This window comes from Heterodontus francisci, chromosome 1 (assembly GCF_036365525.1).
Source record: "Heterodontus francisci isolate sHetFra1 chromosome 1, sHetFra1.hap1, whole genome shotgun sequence".
NCBI lineage: Eukaryota > Metazoa > Chordata > Chondrichthyes > Heterodontiformes > Heterodontidae > Heterodontus > Heterodontus francisci.
Window position 1 is genome coordinate 283,924,022 of NC_090371.1, and position 27,265 is coordinate 283,951,286.

At 43.8% G+C, this 27,265-nt stretch overlaps 1 protein-coding gene across 2 annotated transcripts in view; it reads right to left on the reverse strand.

Annotated features, from left to right (window-relative positions):
* Positions 1–16,643: 16,643 nt before the first annotated feature.
* LOC137377349 (ras GTPase-activating protein-binding protein 2-like) overlaps positions 16,644–27,265 on the reverse strand; it is a 28,198-nt gene continuing 17,576 nt past the window's right edge. The window contains exons 6-12 of one of the 2 annotated variants that reach the window (XM_068046933.1): positions 24,853–24,955; positions 23,130–23,310; positions 22,599–22,700; positions 22,149–22,251; positions 21,207–21,335; positions 20,449–20,567; positions 16,644–19,662 (exon numbers count right to left, since the gene is read on the reverse strand). In XM_068046933.1, coding sequence (XP_067903034.1) covers positions 19,390–19,662; positions 20,449–20,567; positions 21,207–21,335; positions 22,149–22,251; positions 22,599–22,700; positions 23,130–23,310; positions 24,853–24,955 — 1,010 coding nt within the window. In that variant the 3' untranslated portion in view covers positions 16,644–19,389. The remainder of the gene's footprint in view (positions 19,663–20,448; positions 20,568–21,206; positions 21,336–22,148; positions 22,252–22,598; positions 22,701–23,129; positions 23,311–24,852; positions 24,956–27,265) is intronic. The other variant, XM_068046944.1, reaches the window with a different exon arrangement.

The window sequence follows — 27,265 nt, forward strand, 5'->3', positions numbered from 1 at the left end:
TGCTGAAAGACAAAGCATTAGTACAGATAGGGCCCCCTGGCCTCTTGCCCACTCTTGATCTTTTCATTGAAAACTGTCAGCGAGACATTGGTCATTTCAATTTCTCTGTCCCCCTCTGAACTTAAGGAACTCCGTTCTCTCAGGTCTAACCCCGACATGGTCATCAAACCTGCAGACAAGGGTGGTGCTGTTGTTGTCTGGCGTACCGACTCTACCTTGCAGAAGCTCAACGCCAACTCTCAGACACTTCTTCCTACCTCCCCCCGACCATGACCCCAACACCGAACATCAAGCCACTGTCCACAGGACTGTCACTGACATCATCTCCTCTGGAGATCTTCCCTCTACAGCTTCCAACCTCATAGTCCCGCAACCCCAGACAGCCCGCTTCTACCTCCTTCTCAAAATCCACAAACAGGACTGTACCGGCAGACCCATTGTGTCAGCCTGCTCCTGCCCCACTGAACTTATTTCTTCCTATCTTGACTATATCTTTTCTCCCCTGATCTAGTCTCTTCCCACCTACATCCGTGACTCTTCTCATGCCCTACGTCATTTTGACAATTTCCAGTTTCCTGGCCCCAACCGCCTCCTCTTCACTATGGACGTCCAATCTCTCTACACCTCCATCCCCCACCAGGATGGTTTGAGGGCTCTCTGCTTCTTCCTTGAACAGAAGCCCAACTAGTCCCCATCCACCACCACCCTCCTCCGCCTGGCTGAACTTGTTCTCACATTGAACAACTTCTCCTTCAACTCCACGCACTTCCTTCAAGTAAAAGGTGTTGCTATGGGTACCCGCATGGGTCCTAGTTATGCCTGTCTTTTTGTGGGATATGTCGAGCATTCTTTGTTCCAGTCCTACTCAGGCCCCCTCTCCCAACTTTTTTCCGGTACATTGATGACTGTATCGGTGCCGTTTCCTGCTCCCGCCCCGAACTGGAAAACTTTATCAAATTTGCTTCTAATTTCCGCCCTTCCCTCACCTGTACATGGTCCATCTCTGACACTTCCCTTCCTCGACTTCTCTGTCTCCATCTCTGGGGATAGGCTGTCTACTAATATTCATTATAAGCCCACCGACTCCCACAGCTACCTTGACTACACTTCTTCACACCCTACCTCCTGTAAGGACTCCATCCCATTCTCCCAGTTTTTCCATCTCCGACGCATCTGCTCTGATGATGTTACCTTCCATGACAGCTGTTCTGATATGTCTTCCTTTTTCCTCAACCGAGGATTCCCCCCCACTGTTGTTGACAGGGCCCTCAACCGCGTCTGGCCCATTTCCTGCACCTCGACCCTCACCCCTTCCCCTCCGTCCCAGAACTGCGACAGGGTTCCCCTTGTCCTCACTTTCCACCCCATCAGCCTCCATATCCAAAGGGTCATCCTCCGCCATTTCCGTCACCTCCACTGTGATGCCACTACCAAACGCATCTTCCCCTCCCTTCCCCTGTCAGCATTCCAAAGGGATCATTTCCTCCATCACACTCTGGTCCACTCCTCCATTACCCCCACCACCTCATCCCCTTCCCACGGCACCTTCCCTTGCAATCGCAGGAGATGTAATTTACCTCCTCTCTCCTCACTATCCCAAACACTCCTTTCAGGTGAAGCAGTGATTTACTTGTACTTCTTTCAATGTAGTATACTGTATTCGCTGCTCACAATGTGTTCTCCTCTACATTGGGGAGACCAAACGCAGACTGGGTGACCGCTTTGCGGAACACCTCCACTCAGTCCGCAAGCAGGACCCTGAGCTCCCCCCTGCTCTCATGCTCACATCTCTGTCCTGGGATTGCTGCAGTGTTCCAGTGAACATCAACGCAAGCTCGAGGAACAGCATCTCATTTACCGATTAGGCACACTACAGCCTGCTGGACTGAACATTGAGTTCAATAATTTCAGAGCATGACAGGCCCCCTATTTTACATTTACTTTTATTTTTAGTTATTTTTTCTTTTTCATTTTTTTTTGTTTATTTCATTTCATCTCAGTTTGCTTACCCACTGTTTTTTTTTCATGTTTGTACTTGCGGCTGTCCAATTTTCAGTCCGTTAACACCCTATCTGTACGAATGCTTTGTCTTTCAACACACCGTTAACATATTGTTTGCCTTTGCTCTATGACCTTCTGGTCAACCATTCTGTGATCTTGTCCTATTTACACCTTCTCCTTTGTTATCTTTTGCCCCACCCCCCACTTTACTTGCTTAAAACCTTTCACATTTCTAATATTTTCCAATTCTGAAGGGTCACTGACCTGAAACGTTAACTAAGCTTCTCTCTCCACAGATGCTGCCAGACCTGCTGAGTATTTCCAGCATTTCTTGGTTTTAGTACAGATAGGGTGTTAATGGATTGAAAAACTGAACAGCCACAAGTACAAAAATGAAAAAACAAGTGGGTATGCACAGTAGGAACAAACTAAAATAAAATAAACACAAAAAAGAAAAGAAAAAAAGAAAAAATAACTAAAGATAAAAGTAAAATGGGGGGCCCTGTCATGCTCTGAAATTATTGAACTCAATGTTCAGTCTGGCAGGCTGTCGTGTGCCTAATCAGTAAATAAGATGCTGTTCCTCGAGCTTGCGTTGATGTTCACTGGAACACTGCAGCAATCCCAGGACAGAGATGTGGGTATGAGAGCAGAGGAGGGTGTTGAAATGGCAAGCAACCCGAAGCTCGGGGTCATGTTTACAGACTGAGCGGAGGTGTTCCGCAAAGGGAAGGAGGCAGTGGCGCAGTGGTATATACTAGCTGGACTAGTAACCCAGAGACCCAGGGTATTGCTCAGGGGACATGGGTTCAAATCCCACCACAGCAGAAGGTGGAATTTGAATTCAATTAATAAATCTGGAATTAAAAAGCTTGTCTAATGATGGCCATGAAACCATTGTCGATTGTTGTAAAAACCCATCTGGTTCACCAATGTCCTTTAGGGAAGGAAATCTGCTGTCCTTACCTGGTCTGGCCTACATGTGACTCCAGACCCACAGCAATGTGGTTGACTCTGAAATGACCTAGCAAGTCACTCAGTTGTACCTAACCGCTACAAAGTCAATAAAAAGGAATGAAACCGGACGGACCACCCGGCATCGACCTAGGCACTGGAAACGACAACGGCAAACCCAGCCCTGTCGACCATACAAAGCCCTCCTTACTAACATCTGGGGGCTTGTGCCAACGTTAGGAGAGCTGTCCCACAGACCAGTCAAGCAACAGCCTGACATAGTCATACTCACAGAATCATATCTGACAGACAATGTCCCAGACACTGCCATCACCATCCCCGGGTAGGTCCTGTCCCACCGACAGGACAGACCCACCAGAAGTGGTGGCACAGTGGTATATAGTCGGGAGGGAGTTGCCCTGGAAGTCCTCAACATCGACTCTGGACCCCATGAAATCTCAGGGCATCAGGTCAAACATAGACAAGGAAACCTCCTGCTGATTACCACCGACCGCCCTCCCTCAGCTGATTAGTCTGTACTCCTGCATGTTGAACACAAAATGTACTCTGGGTGGGGGACTTCAATGTCCATCACCAAGAGTGGCTCGGTAGCACAACTACTGACTGAGCTGGCAGAGTCCTAAAGGACATAGCTGTGAGACTGGGTCTGCAGCAGGTGGTGAGGGAACCAACAAGAGGGCAAAACATACTTGACCTCGTCCTCACGAGGTGGTGGGGGTAATGGAGGAGTGGACCAGGGTGTCGCGGAGGGAACGATCCCTTCGGAATGCTGACAGGGGAAGGGAGGGGAAGATGCGTTTGGTAGTGGCATCATAGTGGAGGTGACGGAAATGGCGGAGGATGATCCTTTGGATATGGAGGCTGATGGGGTGGAAAGTGAGGACAAGGGGAACCCTGTCACGGTTCTAGGAGGGAGGGGAAGGGGTGAAGGTAGAGGTGCGGGGAATGGGCCGGACACGGTTGAGGGCCCTGTCAACCACAGTGGGGGGGAATCCTCAGTTGAGGAAAAAGGAGGTCATACCAGAAGCACCGTCATGGAAGGTAGCATCATCAGAGCAGATGCGTCGAAGACGGAGAAACTGGGAGAATGGAATGGAGTCCTTACAGGAGGTAGGGTGTGAAGAAGTGTAGTCGAGGTAGCTGTGGGAGTCGGTGGGCTTATAATGGATATTAATAGACAACCTATCCCCAGAGATGGAGACAGAGAAGTCGAGGAAGGGAAGGGAAGTGTCAGAGATGGACCATGTAAAGGTGAGAGAAGGGTGGAAATTAGAAGCAAAGTTGATAAAGTTTTCCAGTTCGGGGCGGGAGCAGGAAACAGCACCGATACAGTCATCAATGTACTGGAAAAAGAGTTGGGGGAGGGGGCCTGAGTAGGACTGGAACAAAGAATGCTCGACATATCCCACAAAAAGTCAGGCATAACTAGGACCCATGCGGGTACCCATAGCGACACCTTTTACTTGAAGGAAATGCGTGGAGTTGAAGGAGAAGTTGTTCAATGTGAGAACAAGTTCAGCCAGGCGGAGGAGGGTGGTGCTGGATGGGGACTGGTTGGGCTTCTGTTCAAGGAAGAAGCAGAGAGCCCTCAAACCATCCTGATGGGGGATGGAGGTGTAGAGCGATTGGACGTCCATAGTGAAGAGGCGGCGGTTGCGACCAGGAAACTGGAAATTGTCAAAATGACGTAGGGTGTCAGAAGAGTCACGGATGTAGGTGGGAAGAGACTGGAGGAGGTGGCTTCACAAATATCCCCATCTTCAATGATGGGGGCGCTTAGCACATCAGTGCGAAAGATAAGGCTGAAGCATTTGTAACAATCTTCAGCCAGAAGTGCCGAGTTGATGATCCATCTCTGCCTCCTCCTGATGTCTCCAGCATCACAGATGCCAGACTTCAGCCAATTCGATTCACTCCGCGTGATATCAAGAAACGACTGAAGGCACTGGATACTGCAAAGGCTATGGGCAATAGTACTGAAGACCTGTGCTGCAGAACTTGCCGCGCCCCTAGCCAAGCTGTTCCAGTTTCGCTACAACACTGGCATCTACCCGGCAATGTGGAAAATTGCCCAGGTATGTCCTGTACACAAAAAGCAGGACAAGTCTAACCCGGCCAATTACCGCCCCATCAGCCTACTCTCAATCATCTGTAAAGTGATGGAAGGTGTCATCAACAGTGCCATCAAGCGGCACTTGCTTAGCAATAACCTGCTCAGTAACGCTCAGTTTGTGTTCCGCCAGGGCCTCTCAGCTCCTGACCTTATTACAGCCTTGGTTCAAACATGGACAAAAGAGCTCTACTCAAGAGGTGGCGTGAGAGTGACTGCCCTTGACATCAAGGCAGCATTTGACCGAGTATGGCATCAAGGAGCCCTAGCAAAACTAAGGTCAATGGGAATCAGGGGGGAAACCCTCCACTTGCTGGAGTCATACCTAGTGCAAAGGAAGATGGTTGTGGTTGTTGGAGGTCAATCATCTGAGCTCCAGGACATCACTACAAGAGTTCCTCAGAGTAGTGTCCTAGGCCCAACCATCTTCAGCTGCTTCATCAATGACCTTCCTTCAATCATAAGGTCAGAAGTGGGGATGTTCGCTGATGGTTGCACAATGTTCAGCACCATTCGTGACTCCTCAGATACTGAAGCAGTCCGTGTAGAAATGCAACAAGACTTGGACAATATCCAGGCTTGGGCTGATAAGTGGCAAGTAACATTCGCACCACACAAGTGACAGGCAATGAACATCTCCAAGAGAGAATCTAACCATTTCCCCTTGACATTCAACAGCATTACCATCACTGAATCCCTCACTATCAACATACTAGGGGCTACCATTGACCAGAAACTGAACTGGAGTAGCCATATAAATACCGTGGCTACAAGAGCAGGTCAGAGGCTAGGAATCCTGCAGCGAGTAACTCACCTCCTGACTCCCCAAAGCTTGTCCACCATCTACAAGGCACAAGTCAGGAGTGTGATGGAATACTCTCCAATTGCCTGGATGAGTGCAGCTCCAACAACGCTCAGGAAGCTCGACACCATCCAGGACAAAGCAGCCCGCTTGATTGGCACCCCATCTACAAACATTCACTCCCTCTACCACCGACGCACAGTGGCAGCAGTGTGTACCATCTACAAGATGCACTGCAGCAATGCACCAAGGCTCCTTAGACAGCACCTTCCAAACCCATGACCTCTACCAACTAGAAGAACAAGGGAAGCAAATGCATGGGAACACCACCACCTGCAAGTTCCCCTCCAAGTCACACACCATCCTGACTTGGAACTATATCGCTGTTCCTTCACTGTCACTCGGTCAAAATCCTGGAACTCCCTTCCCAACACCACTGTGGGTATACTTACCCCACATGGACTGCAGCGGTTCAAGAAGGCAGCTCACCACCACCTTCTCAAGGGCAATTAGGGATGGGCAATAAATGCTGGCCTGGCCAGCATCGCCCACATCCCATGAATGAATAAAAAAAAAGCAGTCAACCAGTCTGCGTTTGGTCTCCCCAATGTAGAGATGACCACATTGTGAGCAGCGAATACAGTATACTGCATTGAAAGAAGTACAAGTAAATCGCTGCTTCACCTGAAAGGAGTGTTTGGGGCCTGGGATAGTGAGGAGAGAGGAGGCAAATGGGCAGGTATTGCACCTCCTGCGCTTGCAGATGAAGGTGCCTTGGGAAGGGGATGAGGTGGTGGGGGTAATGGAGGAGTGGACCAGGGTGTCGCCGAGGGGATTCCTTCAGCATGCTGACAGGGGAAGGGAAGGGAAGATGCCTTTGGTAGTGGCATCACGCTGGAGGTGGCGGAAATGGCGGAGGATGATCCTTTGGATGTGGACGCTGATGGGGTGGAAAGTGAGGACAAGGGGAACCCTGTCGCAGTTCTGGGAGGGAGGGGAAGGGGTGAGGGCTGAGGTGTGGAAAATGGGCCGGACACGGTTGAGGGCCCTGTCAACCACAGTGGGAGGGAATCCTCGGGTGAGGAGAAAGGAAGACATATCAGCAGCACCGTCATGGAAGGTAGCATCATCAAAGCAGATGCGTTGGTGATGGAGAAACTGGGAGAATGGAATGGAGTCCTTACAGGAGGCAGGGTGTGAAGAAGTGTAGTCGAGGTAGCTGTGGGAGTCGGTGGGCTTATCATGAATATTAGTATACAGCCTATCCCCAGAGATGGAGAGAGAGAAGTCGAGGAAGGGAAGGGAAGTGTCGGAGATGGACCATGTAAAGGTGAGAGAAGGGTGGAAATTGGAAGCAAAGTTCATACAGTTTTCCAGTTCGAGGCAGCACCGATACAATCATCAATGTACCGGAAAAAGAGTTGGGGGAGGGGAGCCTGAGTAGCACTGGATCAAGGAATGTTCGACATGTCCCACAAAAAGACAGGCATAACTAGGACCCATGCGGGTACCCATAGCGACACCTTTTACTTGAAGGAAGTGATTGGAGTTGAAGGAGAAGTTGTTCAATGTGAAAACACGTTCAGCCAGGCGGAGGAGGGTGGTGGTGAATGGGGACTGGTTGGGCCTCTGTTCAAGGAAGAAGCAGAGAGCCCTCAAACCATCCTGGTGGAGGATGGAGGTATACAGAGATTAGATGTCCATTGTGAGGTGGCGGCAGTTAGGGCCAGGAAACTGGAAATTGTCAAAATGACGTATGGCATCAGAAGAGTCACGGATGTAGGTGGGAAGAGACTGGACCAGGGGAGAAAAGATAGAGTCAAGGTAGGAAGAAATAAGTTCAGCGGGGCAGGTGCAGGCTGAAACAATGGGTCTGCCGGGACAGTCCTGTTTGTTAATTTTGGGAAGGAGGTAGAAACGGGCTGTCAGGCGTTGCGGGACTATGAGGTTGGAAGCTGTAGAGGGAAGATCTCCAGAGGAGATGAGGTCAGATTTATTTCAGATTTCCAGCATCCGCAGTATTTTGCTTTTACTGTAATTTTGTAATGACTATTTCTGTCCATCCCAGTAAATAATGTCTGCGTTCAGGAAATGAACTGCAGGGATTCAATTATTTTTAAAAAATACCGAATCTTGGTTAGACTACACTTGGGGAAACTGCACAGTGCTGGTTGTCTTAGAAAAATATAGAGGCACTGGAGAAGGTGCAAAGATAATTTACAAAGGTGACACGAGACTGAGAGGTTTGAACTATCAGTAAAAATTCAGCTCGGGCTCTTTTCTGTAGAAAAGAGATAATTGAGAGGTAACCTGATAGATGTCTTTAAAATGATGATGGGGTTTGATAGGGTCGATGTCGAGATGTTTCCACTTGTGGGAGAAGACCAAAACTGGAAGGGGGCGGTGGGGGGTGCATAGATATAAGACAGTCACTAATAAATGCATAGGGAATTCAGGAGAAACTTCTATACCCAGAGAGTGGTGAGAATGTGGATCTTGCTACCACAGGGAGTGGTTGAGGCAAATAGCAGAAGTACATTTGAAGGGAAGATAAATAAATACACGAAGGAGAAAGGAATGGAAGGTTATACTGATGGGGTGGGATGGAGTACATTGGGAGGAGGCTCATGTGGAGGATAAAAACTGGCCTAGACCGGGTGGGCCAAAGAGTCTGTTGCTTTGTTGCATATTCCATATAACAAGGATGCTGTATTGTAATCAGATAACTGGGAGAATGGGTTTTAAATGATGATTGTTCTGCTCTGAAAACAAAATTCACAGTACACTTGCTGAAAATCAGATGGTTCTTGCCTTCCTGAAAGCAATCTTAGTCACTGCAGTTCTTACTGGAAGTCTGGAAAGTACAGCATAGTTACTCTATAATTACTGGGTTGCTAGGCTACAGTTCTTAGTGAACATCAACAGTGGTCATTTAAAAAGTGGAAAATGTAACCACTGCTCTGGCATTCGACCTCGGTGTTGGGTGTCAGAACTCAGTAAAACTTCCAATAATACATTTTGTGCTCAATTATAGCAACAAGACTTGATGTCCAAAATATTTTCTGTGTCTTAAAAACTTAGGAGAGTTTGGGAAATACTTAACTAGAAACAAAGACGGAGGAACATTTTAAAATGGGGAATAATAAATATAAGCACAGAACAAGCTGACACTTCAGAGCAGTACCAAGGCAATGAATGTTAAATATCCACTGTCACTTTCTAAAGAGTACTTACCTCTCTTGTCTTACCACCACTGTAATTAACATCCTTAATTCTCTGGGGTGTTTAACACTAATTGTGTGTACATTTTTTTTTTGGACATTGTAGCATCAAAATCAAACTATCAATAATAACGACCTACAATGAAATATCTTCATTCTTTGAATAGCAGGCATCTCACACACACCAAGCCAAGCTGGGATAGTTCTGAGCAAGTCATGTTATGCACTTTTATTTTGTTGATGTCACTAGGCACAGCCACATAATAATACAGAATCTCAAACCTTACAGCACAGGAGGAGGCCATTCAGGCCATCTTATCTGTGCTGGCTCTTTGAAAGAATATCCAAGTTAGTCTCATTCCCCAGCTTTTTCCCCATAACCCAGCAAATTAGTCCTCTTCAAGCACATGTCCAATTGCCTTTTTAACATTTCTATGGAATCTGTTTCCACCACACATTCAGGTAGATCTTAACAACCCTGTGTGTGAAAAAAATTCTCATCTCCCCTCTAGTTCTTTTGCCAATTATTTTAAATCTATGACCTCTGGTTACTGACCCACTTGCCAGAGGGAACAGTTTCTCCCTACTTGCTCTATTTAAACCCCTCAATTTTGAATACATTTATTAGGTTTCCCCATAACCTTTTATTTAAGGAGAACAATCCCAGCTTCTCCAATCTCTCCACATAAACGATGTGCCTCATTCCTGCCACCATCTTGATAAATCTCTCCATCTCCAGGGCCTTGACATCCTTCTTTTTCTAAGTTTTTTATTTAGAGATACAGCACTGAAACAGGCCATTCCGCCCACCGGGTCTGTGCCGACCAACAACCACCCATTTATACTAACCCTGCAGTAATCCCAACCTACACTAGGGGCAATTTATAATGGCCAATTTACCTATCAACCTGCAAGTCTTTGGCTGTGGGAGGAAACCGGAGCACACGCCAAAAACCCACGCGGTCACAGGGAGAACTTGCAAACTCCACACAGGCAGTACCCAGAATCGAACCCGGGTCCCTGGAGCTGTGAGGCAGCGGTGCTAACCATTGCGTAGCCCACATAGTCTAGTGCCCAGAACTGGACACAACACTCCTGTCGAGAGCTAACCAAAGATTTGTAAATTGTTTCACACACATTAGAAGTGCGATGATACAAGATTCACAGACTAACTCTGAAGAGTTATGAAAAAATGCACTTTGTCTTTAAAAAATTAATCTTTATTTTGAAAAGTGAACAATGGTTCAAAATGGCAACTGCAGAAAAAGGGGATTAGCCTTTTGTTTAGTTTAGTTTAGAGATACAGCACTGAAACAGGCCCTTCGGCCCAACGAGTCTGTGCCGACCATCAACCACCCATTTATACTAATCCTACACTAATCCCACATTCCTACCACATCCCCACCTGTCCCTATATTTCCCTACCACCTACCTATACTAGGGGCAATTTATAATGGCCAATTAACTTATCAACCTGCAAGTCTTTGGCATGTGGCAGGAAACCGGAGCACCCGGAGGAAACCCACGCAGGCAGTACCCAGAATTGAACCGGGGTCGCTGGAGCTGTGAGGCTGCGCTGCTAACCACTGCGCCACTGTGCCGCCCATGTGTATGTGTATCGTGTTTGTGTATCGAAACAGTCTGACAAAGGATAAATCTTCAAAGCCAAAAGGTGTTAATGAAACCCATCTTTCACCTATCCTAAAAACATTCCAGAATTGAATGTCGTCTTCTAAAACAAAGGAGGTGTGAAGTAGCCATGTCCTGGGCCATTGTGTGATCACCATGGGGGAGAGACCCAGCGTGCCTCCTAACAGGTGAGAAGTGGCTGTAAATGTTTCTATAGAGAAAAAGATTGGTGAAGACAAGTCAGAAACAGGGGAATTTTTTATGGGAATAAAGAAATGGCTGACCAACTAAATGCATACTTTGGATCTGTCTTCACAAAGGAGGACACAAATAACATACCATAAATCTTGGGGAACACAGGGTTTAGTGAGAGGGAGGAACTGAAGGAATAAAAGCAAAATACTGCGGATGCTGGAAATCTGAAATAAAAACAAGAAATGCTGGAATCACTCAGCAGGTCTGGCAACATCTGTGGAAAAAGCAGAGTTAATGTTTCGGGTCAGTGACCCTTCTTCGGAACGGAAGGAAATCAGTATTAGTAAAGAAATGGTGTTGGGGAAATTGATGGGATTGAAGGCCGATAAATCCCCAAGGCCTGATGGTATGCATCCCAGAGTACTTAAGGAAGTGGCCCAAGAAATAGTGGATGCATTGTTGGTTATCTTCCAAGATTCTATAGACTCTGGAACAGTTCCTACAGATTGGAGGGTAGCTAATGTAACCCCACTATTTTAAAAGGGAGGTGGAGAGAAAACAGGGAATTATACATCAGTCAACCTGACGTCAGTAGTGGGGAAAATTCTAGAGTCCATTATCAAAGATTTTATAGCAGAGCACTTGGAGAACAGTGGTAGAATCTGGCAGTCAGCATGGATTTACGGAAGGGAAATCATGCTTAACAAATCTACTAGAATTCTACGAGGATGCAATAGTAGAGTTGATGAGGGGGAGCCAGTGGATGTGGTTTATTTGGACTTTCAGAAGGTTTTCGACAAAGTCTCATATCAAAGGTCAATGTGTAAAATTAAAGCGCATGGGATTGGGGGTAGTGTATTGCGATGGATAGAAAATTGGTTGGCAGACAGGAAACAAAGAGTAGGGATAAATGGGTCTTTTTCTGAATGGCAGGCAGTGACTAGTGGGGTACCGCAGGGATCAGTGCTAGGACCCCAACTATTCACAATATGCATTAATAATTTAGATGAGGGAATTAAATGTAATATCTCCAAATTTGCAGATTACACAAAACTGTGTGGGAGGGTGAGTTGTGAGGAGGATGCAGAGAAGCTTCAGGGTGATTTGAACAAGTTGAGTGAGTGGGCTAATGCATGGCAGATGCAGTATAATGTGGATTAATGTGAGGTTATCCACTTTGGTAGCAAAAACAGGAAGGCAGATTATTATCGAATGGCTATAAATTGAGAGAGGGGAATATGCAACGAGACCTGGGTGTTCTCACACACCAGTCGCTGAAAGTAAGCATGCAGGTCCAACAGGCAGTAAAAAAGGCAAATGGTATGTTGGCCTTCATAGCGAGAGGATTCGAGTACAGGAGCAAGGACATCTTACTGCAATTATACAGGGCCATGGTGAGGCCACACCTGGAATATTGTGTACAGTTTTGGTCTCCTTATCTGAGGAAGGATGTTCTTGCTATGGAGGGAGTGCAGTGAAGATTTACCAGAATGACTCCTGGGATGGCGGGACTGACGTATGAGGAGAGATTGAGTCAGTTAGGATTATATTCGCTGGAATTCAGAAGAGTGAGGGAAGATCTCATAGAAACCTATAAAATTCTAACAGGACTTGACAGGGTAGATGCAGGAAGGATGTTCCCGATGGTGGGGAGTCAAGAACCAGGGGTCATAGTCTAAGGATACGGGGTAAACCTTTCAGGACTGAGATGAGGAGAAATTTCTTCACCGAGAGTGGTCAGCCTGTGGAATTCACTACCACAGAAAGCAGTTGAGGCTAAAACATTGTATGTTTTCAAGGAGTTAGATATAGCTCTTGGGGCGAAAGGGATTAAAGGATATGGGGGGAAAGCGGGAACAGGTTACTGAGTTGGATGATCAGCCATGATCATAATGAATGGCGGAGCAGGCTCGAATGGCCTACTCCTATTATCTATGTTTCTCTGTTTTACCTTTAAAAAAGACAGCCAGAGAGAGGCTAACCCAGAATGTGAAGCTACTTGTAACAGCTGCCATTCCAGCAAGGCAGAAAGCACATGCCCTGCTGAAAAAAAAATCCAACATCTACATTGTACAGCAGAGAAAGCTGGAAGTGACCCACCATCTTCAACAGAACCTTCAATCGAGAAATCTACAATCATCACAGGCCTGCAACCATCTAGAACTTGAGTCTGCAGAAAATTCAGGTTTATTGTTACCTTTCTTCCTCTCTTAAAAAAAAAACCTTCCTCTTTTCCTTCTCTACCTATTTCTTCTTGTGTGTGTGTGTGTGTGTGTGTGTGTGCGCGCGTGCAAATGTGAGAGTGGATGCAGTGCGACATTTTCGGGATAAGGTGTATTGATCAATAAACAATTGACTTTCTGTTTTTCAATACTACACGAAAACCTGTCGCTGTCTGGTCATTTGAAAAATAAAACACCAAGGGGTTAAACTCTAATACAAACACACTTGCTGCAGTGCGGTGGGCGGGAGTCGAACAGTGGGAATAACCCATCTCCCACCACTTGGCCGTAACAAAATGTTTAGCATGACTGTTTTGTATTCAATGTCCCTATTTACAAAACCAAATATACCATACGCTTTCTTAACCGCCTTCTCAACTGCTTTACCGTTTTCAAAGTTTTGTGACTATGCAGGTCCCTATTCCTGTAACCCATCAAAATAGCGCCATCTCCATCATACTACATCTTCTAAGTCCACAGATTCTGCACAATAGCATAAGCTGAACCAACAAACCGCATAATAAATACAGCCCAAAATTCAACAGTAAAGCCTGAAATGAGGATTCTGAGGGAGCAGGTGTATCAAGGATATTCATCTCTGAATTAACGGTGAGTCTACAGGGTAAGTCATTTAAGCTTCCTTCAGTCAGGTAGATTTTTATTTCACACATTGTTGGGGCCAAAGTAATACAGAATTTAATTTGCTGAGGAGCTCCAACACCCGGCTCCCAAGATCTTCCAAAAATGCTGTCCTTGGCAAATGCTCACTGAGACCTTACCAAGGGATGCCCAAGAAATGGCCATTGTACAAGTGGAATGGCTCTTAATGAACTCATCTCTCCAAGCTCCTTTCAAGTATCAAAAAAAATGCACTCATCATGGTTCATCTGTTTTATATATAAAGGACAAATAATTTCCTTGAATTTCTAGGATAACAGCATAACAGAGCGGAAGATTTTTAATTTTTTTTTTAAATGTGGCTAGTCGGAGCCAGAGAGAAGCAAATCTTTCCATTTTTAAAGAATTCTTGGACTGAAATCCTTTCAAAATTCAAATCCACCTGCTGAGTTTGCACATGTAATGAGCCCAGTTCTAATCATGAAAACGTGCTTTTAAAAAGGTTAGAGTTATATTTTAATAGCTGCAGGAACTGGGCATGGGAGTCAAGAAAATTATACTCAGAAGCGTCAAAGCTGGAGAAATATTTCGTGGGGAGTAGCAGTCATATCTGTTCCTGCCAACATGACATCACACAAAAACATAATGGAAGGGAGTGGGGCATTCATACTTTGGTGTGTGACCAGTCAAATAGAACTGAGGAACATGACTCCTGACTATTGCACCAGAACAACTTGCATCTGTATAACGCCTTTAATGTAGAAAAACATCCCAAGATTTCACAGGAGCATTATCAAACAAAATTTGACACTGACCCATGAGGATAGATATTAGGTCAGATGACCAAAAGCTTGGTCAAAAAGGTAGGTTTTAAGGAGTGTTCTGATGCAGGAGAGAGAGAGAGGGGATTCCAAACTATGCTCCATAGTTTGGCTCTATTGCAGGAATCTAGACTGCAGCTTTGTGAAGGGAGTTTGCTTTTGTAATCTCCACTCACCAGAAATACAAGTTAATCAGCTTGTGAAAGATGCAAATGATTAGCAATGCTTGGGTATGGAATGATGGCCAAAACTCAAGGCAGTAATCAAATATTCTAGAAAACATTAACATGAGGGAGGTTTTCTACCTTACGGTACTTAAGAATTGAGAGAGAAGACAAAAAAGGCACAACGTCTAAATTCTGGGTGTTAACCCACATGGACTGCAGCGCTTCAAAAAGGCAACACACCACCACCTTCTAAAGAGCAATTAGAGATGGGCAATAAACGCTGGCCTAGCCAGCAACGCCCACATCACAGGAACGAATAAAAAAAAATTAAAAGCCATTAACTATGGTGAGACTGGTGTATATTGAGTGAATTTGGAGGTGTGTGTGTGTGTGTGGGGGGAAGCATAGGAACCAGGTGGAGGCCATTCAGCCCCTTGAGACTCTTCCACAATTCAATTAGATCAACCTTGACATTTGAGTCCATGGAGGCAAACTCGATGATGATTGCTAACTCCAATCTCATTAGCATCAAGTCTGCAGCAACTTTATACATGAATTGTGCTCAATACAGTCAACTGTTCTCTGTACACTTGCAATTAATTTTACCAGGTACAGAATTCATCAAGTACTGATACCGTTTACTATTAAAAGCACTGAATGCAATAAAAAAGGACTTTGTTTTAACAAAGAGCTCAAGCTAACTTTATACCCAAAACAGTGGACAATTGGCCCATTTGAAATACAAGAGGGAGGGAGCAAAGATGTTCAAGATAAAGAATTACTAGATTCTTAATAGGAATAAGTAAATGCTTATGCAACAGTTTATGAAACTAGGCACATTATTTTTTTAAAAAAGGTTCAATCCATAATACACAAGAAACAAACTGACTGGCACGTCTGCATACAAGTTCTGCAATTGGAGTTTCCAATCTCGACTGAAGATTAACTGAACACACTTCTAGTTTAATCTTTCTGCACAATTATCTATTTTGAAAAATTGATAGAAGGAAGCCTTTCAGGTGATATATCCACAGAAATCAATAGCCCCCACCCTCAATCACTGTATTCAATTGCCTCTTAAAAGGTTCCAGATTTTTTTCTCCTCTATCCTTCCTAGCCAGCCAACCATTCAATCAATACCCTGCGACACAGTAAAAATGAACACGGAGGATTGCGATTACAAATATATACTGGAATCCGGTGCCACAAGGTTTTTGGAAATACTTCAAATGCTGACTCTTGACTATTATTTGTATGAAAGGATTTATATTATAAACATTTTACTGTAAATATCTACCCAGATTTGGCTGTCCCGCAAACGAAACATTTCAGTTACAGTTTGGCTCAATAGTCACATTCTCACCACAGTCAGAAGCCCCATTCCAGGTCTTAAGCATGTAAATCTAAATGGACACTAGTGCAACACTGGGAGAGAGCTGCACAGTCAGAGGTACCATCTTTCAGATGGGATGTTAAACCAAGTCTCCACCTGACTATTCCGCTGGACATAAAAATTCTTGCAGCCTTTGCAAAGGGTAGGGACTTCTCTCAGTGTCCTGGTCTGAGCTATAGGGGAGTCAAGGGTTATGGGGAACAGGCAGGAAAGTGGAGTTGAGGCCAAGATCAGATCAGCCATGATTTTATGGAGCAGACCCGAAGGGCCATATGGCCTACTCCTGCTTCGTATCGTCCAAGCATTTAAACCCTCAATCACCATCACTAGAAACATTCATGTTTGCGGGATCTTTGCTGAACCTCAAATTTAGTCTGTTCACCTATGTGGGGGGAGGGATCAGAGTTCATCGGCTGATAGAACATCCTGAGGATGTGAAAGATGCAAATTCTGAAAACATGACACAGGAATTACAAAACTGAAAACAAATTTGAATGCTTCAGACATCAGTAGTTTATTGTATGTTTAGTCCAACACATTCAAAAATGAAAATCAAAAATGAAGGCTTGCCACCTGCAACATGTGTAACTACTACTATGCTCTAACAGCATAAGATGGCCAAACATATCAGCTTAAGATGGAAAACCATTATCTATAATACCCTTAGAAGCCAAGGTGGTAAAAGCCCATCCCATTGGCAAGAATGGAATGATATTGCTCCAGTACAGTAACATATACCAGCATCTAGTGCCACCCAGCAATAACACTCTTAGTGGAAAATGTCTACTAACTTTGCTTTAGGGGTATTATCGACTATTCTAGGGAATGGGGAAACAGGACTAGAGCACACAATTAAATTCAGTGAACAAATCACCAGTAAGTCACCACATTCTGATGTTACCAGATTCTTTTTTTTTTGTTTTGTTTGTTTGATCAATACTTAAAGACAGTGAGAAGCAAGCCAGATCGAAGGATGGCTCATCTGCTTTTCTCAAGTTAACTCAACTTGTATGCAAGCACTTTCTGGGAATGGTCTTCAGTCCCAGAAGTGGTTTGAAGTGAAACTGAAGTTCAATGCTGGTGAGGTGTAGCAATTAGCACAGCAGAAATCTGCGAAACTCTGGTAAACTGCTTGGCAATGAACTTGTGCAAATGATACTGAAACCAAGTTCTATGTCCAGGGCGAGGGTTTCAAGTAAGATTTGAGGTGGGGGTGGGTGGGGGGAAAAGAGAGGGGCTGGGGCAGGTGGAGAAAAGAGACACATAACCCTTCCTTGCCCGATGGAAACTTCAAGTACAATATTTCCAGGCCACATTAATAGATCTGAAGTAGATAGTAGGGAAAATAAAAGTTTAAGCAAAATTGAAAACAATAAAACTACTAATGTTTCCCAGAATTTGAGAAATAGTGCAAGACTACCATCAAAACAAGGAAGACCTCAGAAATTTTCAAACAAAAATCAAAACTAACAGACACAATTATCCTTTCCATCAACAGGTAGAAACAAGTAAACTTCACCGTGTGTGTCTGCCAGTATTGCTGAACAGTCAACAGGTGACAGCCTCTAGCTGTGCATGTAAACAAATCACTGCACTACTGATAAATGTGTATCGTTGCTAGAAGCTGTGACTTAATGACATTCCTCATCACAATCAGCAGCTTTCCACCTGCACCATGCTTACACGGATTATATCAACACATCTGTGCTCCTTCTTAAGCTGTCGTTTAGGTACAAATTGGAGCACAAAAAGCTGCTGATTCTGGATTGAAAGCTGCAGTATCCTTTACATTGCCTGAACTGTTTCTTTTCTTAAGCTTTTTTGAAAAGAACATGCAGCAATCTGTTTTAATCTTCGCATAATGTAGCTTTCCCTCAAGGTTATGCTTTATATAGACTAGATCAAAATCATATAGATGAGCACACATCTTTGAATAACCATTCCTACAGTTAAAGTATATGCATGACCATACTCTCTGCATATTTTTCATGAAAGTAACAATAATGGGTTTTGATTTTAAATACCTAATTTCCCAATGTAAAACACAAACATGCAAAAACAACCACCAGGTTTCAGGAATGGTACAAAAAAAAAGCTCGGAAAAGTGAATGGGAATTGTGCAATTTTCTTCTTGCTTCAGTATTCTGTTTCTCCCTGCCCCACCCCCGAGCAAGGATGCTGCAGCTTTTCACATCTTTGCATTTTGTCAACACACTAGTGATTCCGTAAGGTTTTACAGCTGTTTGGCTTTGTACAACGCAGCAGTTAGTACAATCCGTAGAAGAGTTGCCAGCAAGACTGGAATGACGTATTAATAGAAGGCACCATCATGCTCTTTACACGTTGAAAGAACTAAAACAGTAAAGTTTAGCTATGATTTTTCGCTGCACATTCATAACTGCACAGCTCAAGGGGAAGTAAATTGGTGTCGAGCAGCGAGGCATCCCTGTATTGCAGTGGGGTAGATAGAAAAACTAGAGAACGTGCCACCAAACTCGAGTTCAGGGCTGTTAATGAGTTCACAATTGCTTCTGTATTTCAATTTTTAGTTCGAGAAAAAAAATCCATCTCCATCTGAAACTGTTTCATTGTCCATTAAGGTTTACAGATGCGGGAAAATGTGTTGGTCACAGCAAGTATATAAGATTCAAAGCCCACATCTGGTCAGTCATCCTTCCCTGTCGAAGTGGACAGTAGCTGGATTTTCACCCGTCTCCTCCTGCAGTTGCCATGGCGAATGACGCTTAAAGAGTACCCATTAGTGCATTATGATGAGTGCATGAACGCAAGTTCTTGAGCCAAGTATTTCTAAAAAGAAAAATATCAAGGCAAGCTTCTCCAATTGCACCAATTTGGTTTCCTCAATAGAATTGGGCAGAAACTTGACACATTTAAGAAATAAAGCAGCCAAGTTGCACCAAAGGCCCGAGGTTGTGTTTTTTTTTCTAAATGGGTGAATCTTCAGACCTTTAAAATGGGTTCCAATTAAATCAAAGCCTTTTGTTTTGTGTTTTTCCCCAAGTCCTTATACAATGGTTTTTTTGCTTAAATCCTGTTCCAAAAATAGGGAGAATGATCACTTTGATGTAACTGGTAAAAAGAAGGCTTGTTTTCACAAAAAGATGAAAAAACAGGCTGTGTCACATTCCAAAGCCAAAATTAACAATAACGCAAAATAAAAAGAGAGAAAACGAAGAGTATGGTGTCACCAGCGAGATATCAGGAGTGGTGGCGTTTAGCGACGGGGTCCAGCAAACCGACCTTCACCGGGCAATCCACCCCTCCCAGGTCCAGGACCCAGCTTTTGTGCCATGCCACCTCTGGGTGGAGGTCCCCTGGAGTCACGGTCCCGCATCATCCCACCGCCAATCATGCCGCGTGGACCAGAGCCTCTGTCGTTGCGGCGGTTGTCCCTGCGGTCATCTCCGCCTCTACGCTCGCCTTCGCGGACAGCTCGGGTTTTCTTCTCCTCCACGTTTAAGCGGACCTCACCTCGGAACATGACTGGCTGTGGACAGAGATTGCAGTTTTAGCAAGTTGCCAGATGGAAAGTACATTCAAGTTTAAAAATTTTTTTTTTTTTTTTTGAGATGATGGCATTGTTTCAGTTAAGTGTCAGCCATGGCTCAGTAGGTAGCAATTGCGCCTCAAAGTCAGAAGGACATAGGGTCAATTCTCCACTCCAGAGACTTCAGCCCGTAATCCAGGCTGACACTCCAAGTGCAGTACTAAGGGAGTGCTACACTGTTGGAAGTGCCATCTTTCAGATGAGATGTTAAACTGAGTTCCCACCTGGCTTTTTAGGTACATATGAAAGATCCTATGACACTAATCAAGAAAGAGGACAATAGTTCTCACAAGTTGCTGCTGTCAATATTTATCCCTCAAGCAACATCACAAATGGAAAGATAATCTGCGTTTATAATCACATTGCTGTTTGTGAGAGTTAGTGCAAAATGTCTGCTGCGTTTCCTACATTTCAACAGTGACAACACTTCAAAAGTACTTCACTGACTGTAAAGTGCTTTGAGAAGTCCTGAGGTTGTATTACAAATGCAAGTCTTTCTTTTTATTTAACCATATGAAAACTGTAGTTCTTAGCTGAAGCCCATGTGCCTCATTTACTAATATTGCTGTTTGTGGGAGCTTGCTGGGTGCAAAATGGATGCCACATTTCCTACATTTTAACAACAACTACACTCCAAAGGTATCTCAGTGGCTCTAAAGTGCATTGGGACATCCCGAGGTTGTGAAAGGCACCACAGAAATGCAAGTTTGCTTGTTTAAATGTTACCTTGGCACTCAAGATTCTCTGGACAGGATCTGGATCATCAAACACCACAAACCCAAAGTTGGGCAGCTTTCCCCCGCTGCTTTTTGTATTAATACGGAGTTCAACCACATTGCCAAAACCTGGGCAGTGCAAAAACAGAAGAAATAGATTTAAACTGCCAAATGCAGTAACAAGGCTAGCCATAATATGTACTTTAGCAGGCTTGAGAAGCAGACAGTCAGACAAATACTGCGCGACAATTTTAATTTTTGGAAGAGAGAATCTCAACTCAGCAGGCTGTGGACAAATTAATCTGGTTCAATATTCTCTTCTCCTGTGCACTAGTGAGCGTATTAATCGCCTTGCTTTCAATTTGTCTGACGGACAGCCATAAACATGACATGGCCAGGTCAGGTGACACCTATCTTCAATATTGGTTGTCCCCCACCCCCCCCCCATCCAAAAATGAATATATAATGTGTACTAGCAGGTCCAGTATGCTAATTGATTTGGAGGCCATTCGTGAGATTTTGGAGAGTTCAGGAGCTGGGGTTATGATGCAAAAAATGTCACAAACTGCAGTAGGATAAACAGCCAAATATGTGCAAACGTGAAGCTGCAGCACACCGCTGCTCTATTAAAGGTTGATGGATTCAGATTGCCACGTTACTATATAATAGGATAATCTATCCATGGACTCAATACTCTGTAAAGGATTACTCAGTTAAGACTTCAGACAGTTCCAAATTAGACTACAGTTATTCCCACTAACTACTCACCCATGAAGAAGTCTTTCAGTTCATTTTCATCAATGTCATGGGGCAAGTTGCCAACAAAGAGCTGGTGACTATCCGGGTAACGAATGATTCTCCGGTTCTCAACCTCATTCGATTCAATATCTCCTCGACCTGCAACACAAAAGACATCCTCTGGATATGATTTTAAAACTCAGAGGTTTTGCATTTTAAATTTGTCTACAAGCAACATTCATAGCTGTACAAACAGATAATTAATGTTTTCTTTAACTTTCTCTCTCTCTCAAGCAAGATTGCCAACTTAATGCCAAAATCAGAGGTACGTTTATGCTACCCAGGTACTGCATTGAGACTGTGCAACTCAGGTCACGCTGCAGCTAGGAGACAGAGGAGACTTTCATCACATCTGTTAGGGCTGAACTTAAACGCAAATGAAAAGGTGGCCAACACATCCACCAGTCCCTATCAGTTTTCTACGTCCTTTGCTTGTCATTTATTTACATAAGATTTACAGCACAGCAACTGGCCATTAAGCCCAAAAGATCCATGCTGGTAACTCTGCTCCACATGAGCCTCCTCCCACCTTATTTCAACTAATCCTATCATAGTCTACTATTCCTTTCTCCCTCATGTACGTATCCAGCTTCCCATTAAATGCATCTATATTATTCGTCTCAACCACTCCATATGGTGGAGAGTTCCTGTGGGCAAAGATGTTTGTCCTGAATTCCCTATTGGATTTATTACTGACTCTCTTATATTTATGACCCCTAGTTTTGGTCTCCCCCACAAGTGGAAATATCTTCGCTGACCCTATCAAACCCTTTAAAGAAAAGAGCCCCAGCCTGTTCAATCTTTCCTGATAGTTACAATCTCTCAGTTCTTGCAATCCTTGTAAATCCTCTCCACTTTTACTCCTTACAGGTTTTGAATAAAATCCAACATGTCTCAAATACACCAGCTCACCTGTTCTAGGTCCTCGAGGCACTAAACCCAGCCTCTCCCGGGGGCGCTGGTCACGAGGCCGTGGGGGCTGTGCCTGGGGTTCAGTTTTAGCTTCAGCTCTTGGCTGGAATTTTAAGTGGAGGAAGAAGAAAAAAAGTGAAGTTGCTACATTGGATCAATGCAACAACTAACAAACCGAATACACGTTTCATTCACATTTTACTTCGCGATGACTGGTATTAACAGTTTCCTGCCTAAAACAAAAGCAGTCTCCCTCTACTAATTGACTGATAATATTACTTTATCAAGGGTATGCACTAACAATAACTAACACAAATATCTATGCTAGCAGTTTTTATTTAATAGTTACCTAATCCAAATTGAAAAACAGACAGAATATCTAAGCTTTTCTTTTGAAGAAAAGCAATTTGAATTAATTTTTATATATATGCAAGTCCATTCACAGATTACCTGTGAGGGTGGTGCTTTAACAACATGGGGAGGAATTCCAGAGGAAGAAACAGTACCACTAGGAGGCAGATTTTTACTTGTCACTGAGGCCCAGGAGAAAGCCTGCAGAGAATGCAACACATACCTATGCTACTATCAAGAAATAAAGCATTCCCTCAAATATAAAAAAGTTCCTGAGCCTTTAAATAGGGTAAGCTTGTAGTCTGGCACCTTATTAATGCTAATTATATAGGGCAATTGCATTTAACATGTCTACTTCATAACTGTTACGGTCAAATTAAAACTTCTACAACTTACCATTCAGTTTTAACCTTTAGTAACTATGATTTAATATTAACATCCAGTTAGTTTACCAATTTACCAATCCATACCACTTACATCACTTTTTGCAGTCCTGTCTACATACAAAGTCTATGTCTTATTTGAAATGCACTTATGTTTTTAAATTAGTCAATGATTTACAAGATAAAAGGTAAAAAGTTACACCTGCCACTAAGAGTAACCTATACAACGAGAATGACTGATATTAACCTTGGGAGCCTCCTGTGCTTGAGAAACTGGCTCCACTGGGGCCGGAGACGGTGCCTTCTCCTCCAACTCTTCCACATTCTTCTCCGCCAGTTCAGGTTCAGGTTTTATCTCCTCAGTTTTTGATTCAGGCTCAGGCTCAGCCTCAGGAGCTGGCTCCTCAAGGGCTTCCTCCACACCATTACTTGAAATAAAAACACAAAGGTAAAATCTAGATACATTCCAAGACCAGCTTGCCGAAAATCTATTTAGAAGAAACTCAAAATATCCTGCATGTGTGCCCTTACCCCAGCACTCTCACAGGAGCATCAATATCTACAAATGTGTTTTATGAGGCAGCATACACAAAAATATTCAGCAAAAATCACTTTGCTTTGTGATAATACTGAAAAATTAGTATAAAGACTGAATAAAATGGAACCATAATGTAACAAAGCTGCTTTTTCGATGGCAACTCAGCCGGTGTAATTAAATAATGTTAACTTACAAAAACTAGCTCACAATTAATTTCTACAAACAGCATTTGAAGCAACAGTGCTACTGCCTGGTTAAAGGTTATTTTATTGAAAAATTGGGTCCAACAACAGCAACCAATATGACTTACATTGCCATTGCATGGTCAAGATATCCTTTAGCACTAAGTCGTGGGTGCAACCTACAAACCAAAGTCATTCGTCTGTTCCTCGTCCCACTTGCCTGGATGAGCGCAGTTTCAACAACACTCAAAAAGCTCGACACCATCCAGGACAAAGCAGCCCACTTGATTAGCATCCCATCCACCACCGGCACACCTTAGCTGCAGTGTATACTTTCTGTAAGATGCACTGCAGCAACTGATCAAGCCTCCTTCAACAGCACTTTCCAAACCCATGACCTCTACCAACTAGAACAAGGGCAGCAGATGCCAACATCCCTTGAACCAATTTTTAAAAAAGTAGAGGGACTATAACGTGGCATAATACAAGAATGTTGTACACTAGACTGATTCAGTAGGCCAGAAATGTTTAAGGAAGTGGTGGGTTTTCATCGTGCTGTGCAGTTAGTCATTTGGAGCATCAGTGGCCAACACTGACCACAGACACCAAAGACGCTTGCAAAAATCATCCTAAGAACATAAGAAATAGGAGTATGAGTAGACCATAAGGCCCCTCGAGCCTGCTCCATCATTCAATATGATCACGGCTGATCATCTACCTCAACTTCACTTTCCTGCCCGCTCCCCAGATCCCTCGATTCCCTGAGATGAAAAATCTTATCTATCTCAGCCTTAATTATACTCAATGATGGAGCAACCACAACCCCCAGATATTCACAACAGTCTGAAAAAAACATTCTCATCTCAGTCCTAAATGATCAACCCCTTATCCTGAGACTGTATCCCCAAATCCTTTCCACAATGTTTACAAAAAATGAATGATTGCAAAGATGGACCATAAACACCTGAAAAGAATTTGAACCATTCCAGCAATAAGCTTTAGAAAGCAAATAATCAAATTTTACTTGAAATCGTCTGAGGTCAATGACCTTTCATTGGAACTGATGGAGTGTCGACTTGAAACGTTAACTGTGTCTTTCTCCACCAATGCTGCCAGTCCGACTGAGTATTTCCAGTATTGTTTTTATTTCAGATTTCCAACATCTGCAGTATTTTGCATCTAATTTTCATTGTTGCCTTCAACTGTAGTCACCGTTCTTACACCATGAACTTACAAGCTTCGATATTTACCTGACAGCGTGAGCCTCATAATATGTATTATTGGTATTTTCTTGTACAGGTTCAGGAGACAGTTGACGTTCTTCTGGTTCTTCCTCTACCTCCTCTTCAGATTCTGAAAAATGCAGATAACATTCAGGCTTGGGCTGATAAGTGGCAAGTTACATTCGTGCCACACAAGTGCCAGGCAATGACCATTTCCAACAAGAGAATCCAACTGTCTCCCCATGACATTCAATGACATTATCATTGCTGAATCCCCCACTATCAACATCCTGGGGGGGTCACCAGTGACCATAAACTTGAACTGGACCAGCCGTATTAGTACTGTGGCTAAGGAGCAGGTCAGAGCTGGGAATTCTGCAGCGAGTAACTCACCTCCTGACTTCCCAATACTTGTCCATCATCTACAAGGCACAAGTCAGGAGCGTGCTGGAATACTCTCCACTTGCCTAGATGGGTGCAGCTCCAACAACACTTAAGAAGCTCAACACCATCCAGAACAAAGCAGCCCGCTTGATTGGCATCCCATCCACCACCTTCAACATTCACTCCCACCACCAACACACAGTGGCAGCAGTGTGTACTGTCTACAAGATACACTGCAGCAGCTCACCAAGGCTCCTTCAACAGTACCTTCCAAACCTGTGATCTCTACCACCCAGAAGGACAAGGGCAGCAGATGCATGGGAACACCATCACTTGCAAGCTCCCCTTTAAGGCACACGTTACCCTGACATGGAACTATATCGCCATTCCTTCACTGTCGTTGGGTCAAAATCCTGGAACTCCCTTCCTAACAGCACTACAAGGCGGCGGTTCACCACAACCTTCTCAAGGGCAATTAGGGATGGACAATAAATGCTGGCCTACCCAGCGACGCCACATCCCGTGAAAGATTAAAAAAAGACTGACTTAAGGAGATCAACAAACTTAGGCATGCATTTCAACACAGACAAGAGTAACAAAGCTTCTAAATGGTCATGCTTTGAATGCTACACATGCAGACGTCTAAGTATTCCCAAAAAGTTAAGTGGTGGGGGGGGGGTTGTTGTACAAATAACCTTCAGGAATGCCAGGCTGCTGCCTCTCAAGAAATTTTAAATTTAGGCAGGCAAGATTCCTCACCAAAAGCAATACCAACTACTTGAGTAGCACCGCAAAACGTGATATGGTTCCATTTCTGCTCCATTGAGTTACTCGCCACAGAGGATCAGGCCATACATGCTAGACTGAGGAAGAATGGGTGCCTCAAGGAGCGGGGATGAGGTGGAGGAGATGGGAGAGAAGAGAGGAGAGACCCAAAAAGCTCAGGGTAGAAGAGTCAGGAGACACGGACGAGTCTAAAGGAGGGGAGGAAGGACATAGTGAAAGGAATGCTTGATTACACAATGGAGGGATCTGGGGGAAACAAGAATCTTAAACTTAAATAAAGCCAATTATGTATGCATGAGGAGAGAACTGGCTAAGGTAAATTGGGTAAATAGACTAAAAGGTATGGCAGTAAATGAAAGTGGGAAACCTTTAAAGGAACAATTCAAAATGTTCAACAAAAATACATTCCTTTGAAAAGCAAAATCTCAGCCAGAAAGACCCATCCATAGCTCACTCAGAAAGTTAAGGATAGCATTAGATTAAAAGAAAAGGCTTACAATGTTGCAAAAAGAGTAGCAAGCCTGCGGATTGGGAGTGTTTTAGAAACTAGCAAGGGGCCACCAAAAAGTTGATAAAAAAGGACAAAATATAATGAGAGTAAACTAGCCAGTAGCATAAAAACAGATTGTAAGAGCTTTTATAGGTATATCAAAAGGAAGAGAGTAGCTAAAGTAAACATTGGTCCCTTAGAAGCAGAGACAGGAGATATTAGCCTGGGGAATGAGGAAATGGCTGAGACATTGAACAAATATTTTGTGTCTTATACTGTGAAGACAGACAAGTTCTATACCAGAGATAGACAATAACCTAGGGGCTAAAAACAGTGAGGATATTAAGAAAATTCATATCAGCAGAGAAAAAGTATTGGAGAAACTTAAGGAACTAAAATCTGACAAATCTTCAGGACCTGATGGCCTACATCCTAAAAGAGATAGCTACAGAGATAGTGGATGAGCTTGTTATGATTTTCCAAAATTCCTTAGATTCAGTAACAGTCCCATCAGTTTGGAAGTTGGCAAATGTTACACTGATTTTCAAGAAAGCAGGGAACTACAGGCCAGTTAGCCTAACATTAGTCATTGGGAAAATGCTGGAATCTATTATTAAGGAAGTATTAACAATGCACTTAGAAAGGCACAGTATGATTAGAACAAATAAACATGGTGTTACTAAAGGAAAATCCTTCTTGACAAATTTTAGAGTTTTTTGAGGATGTAACCAGTAGGGTAGATAAAGGGGAACCAGTAGATGTCGTATACCTGGATTTCCA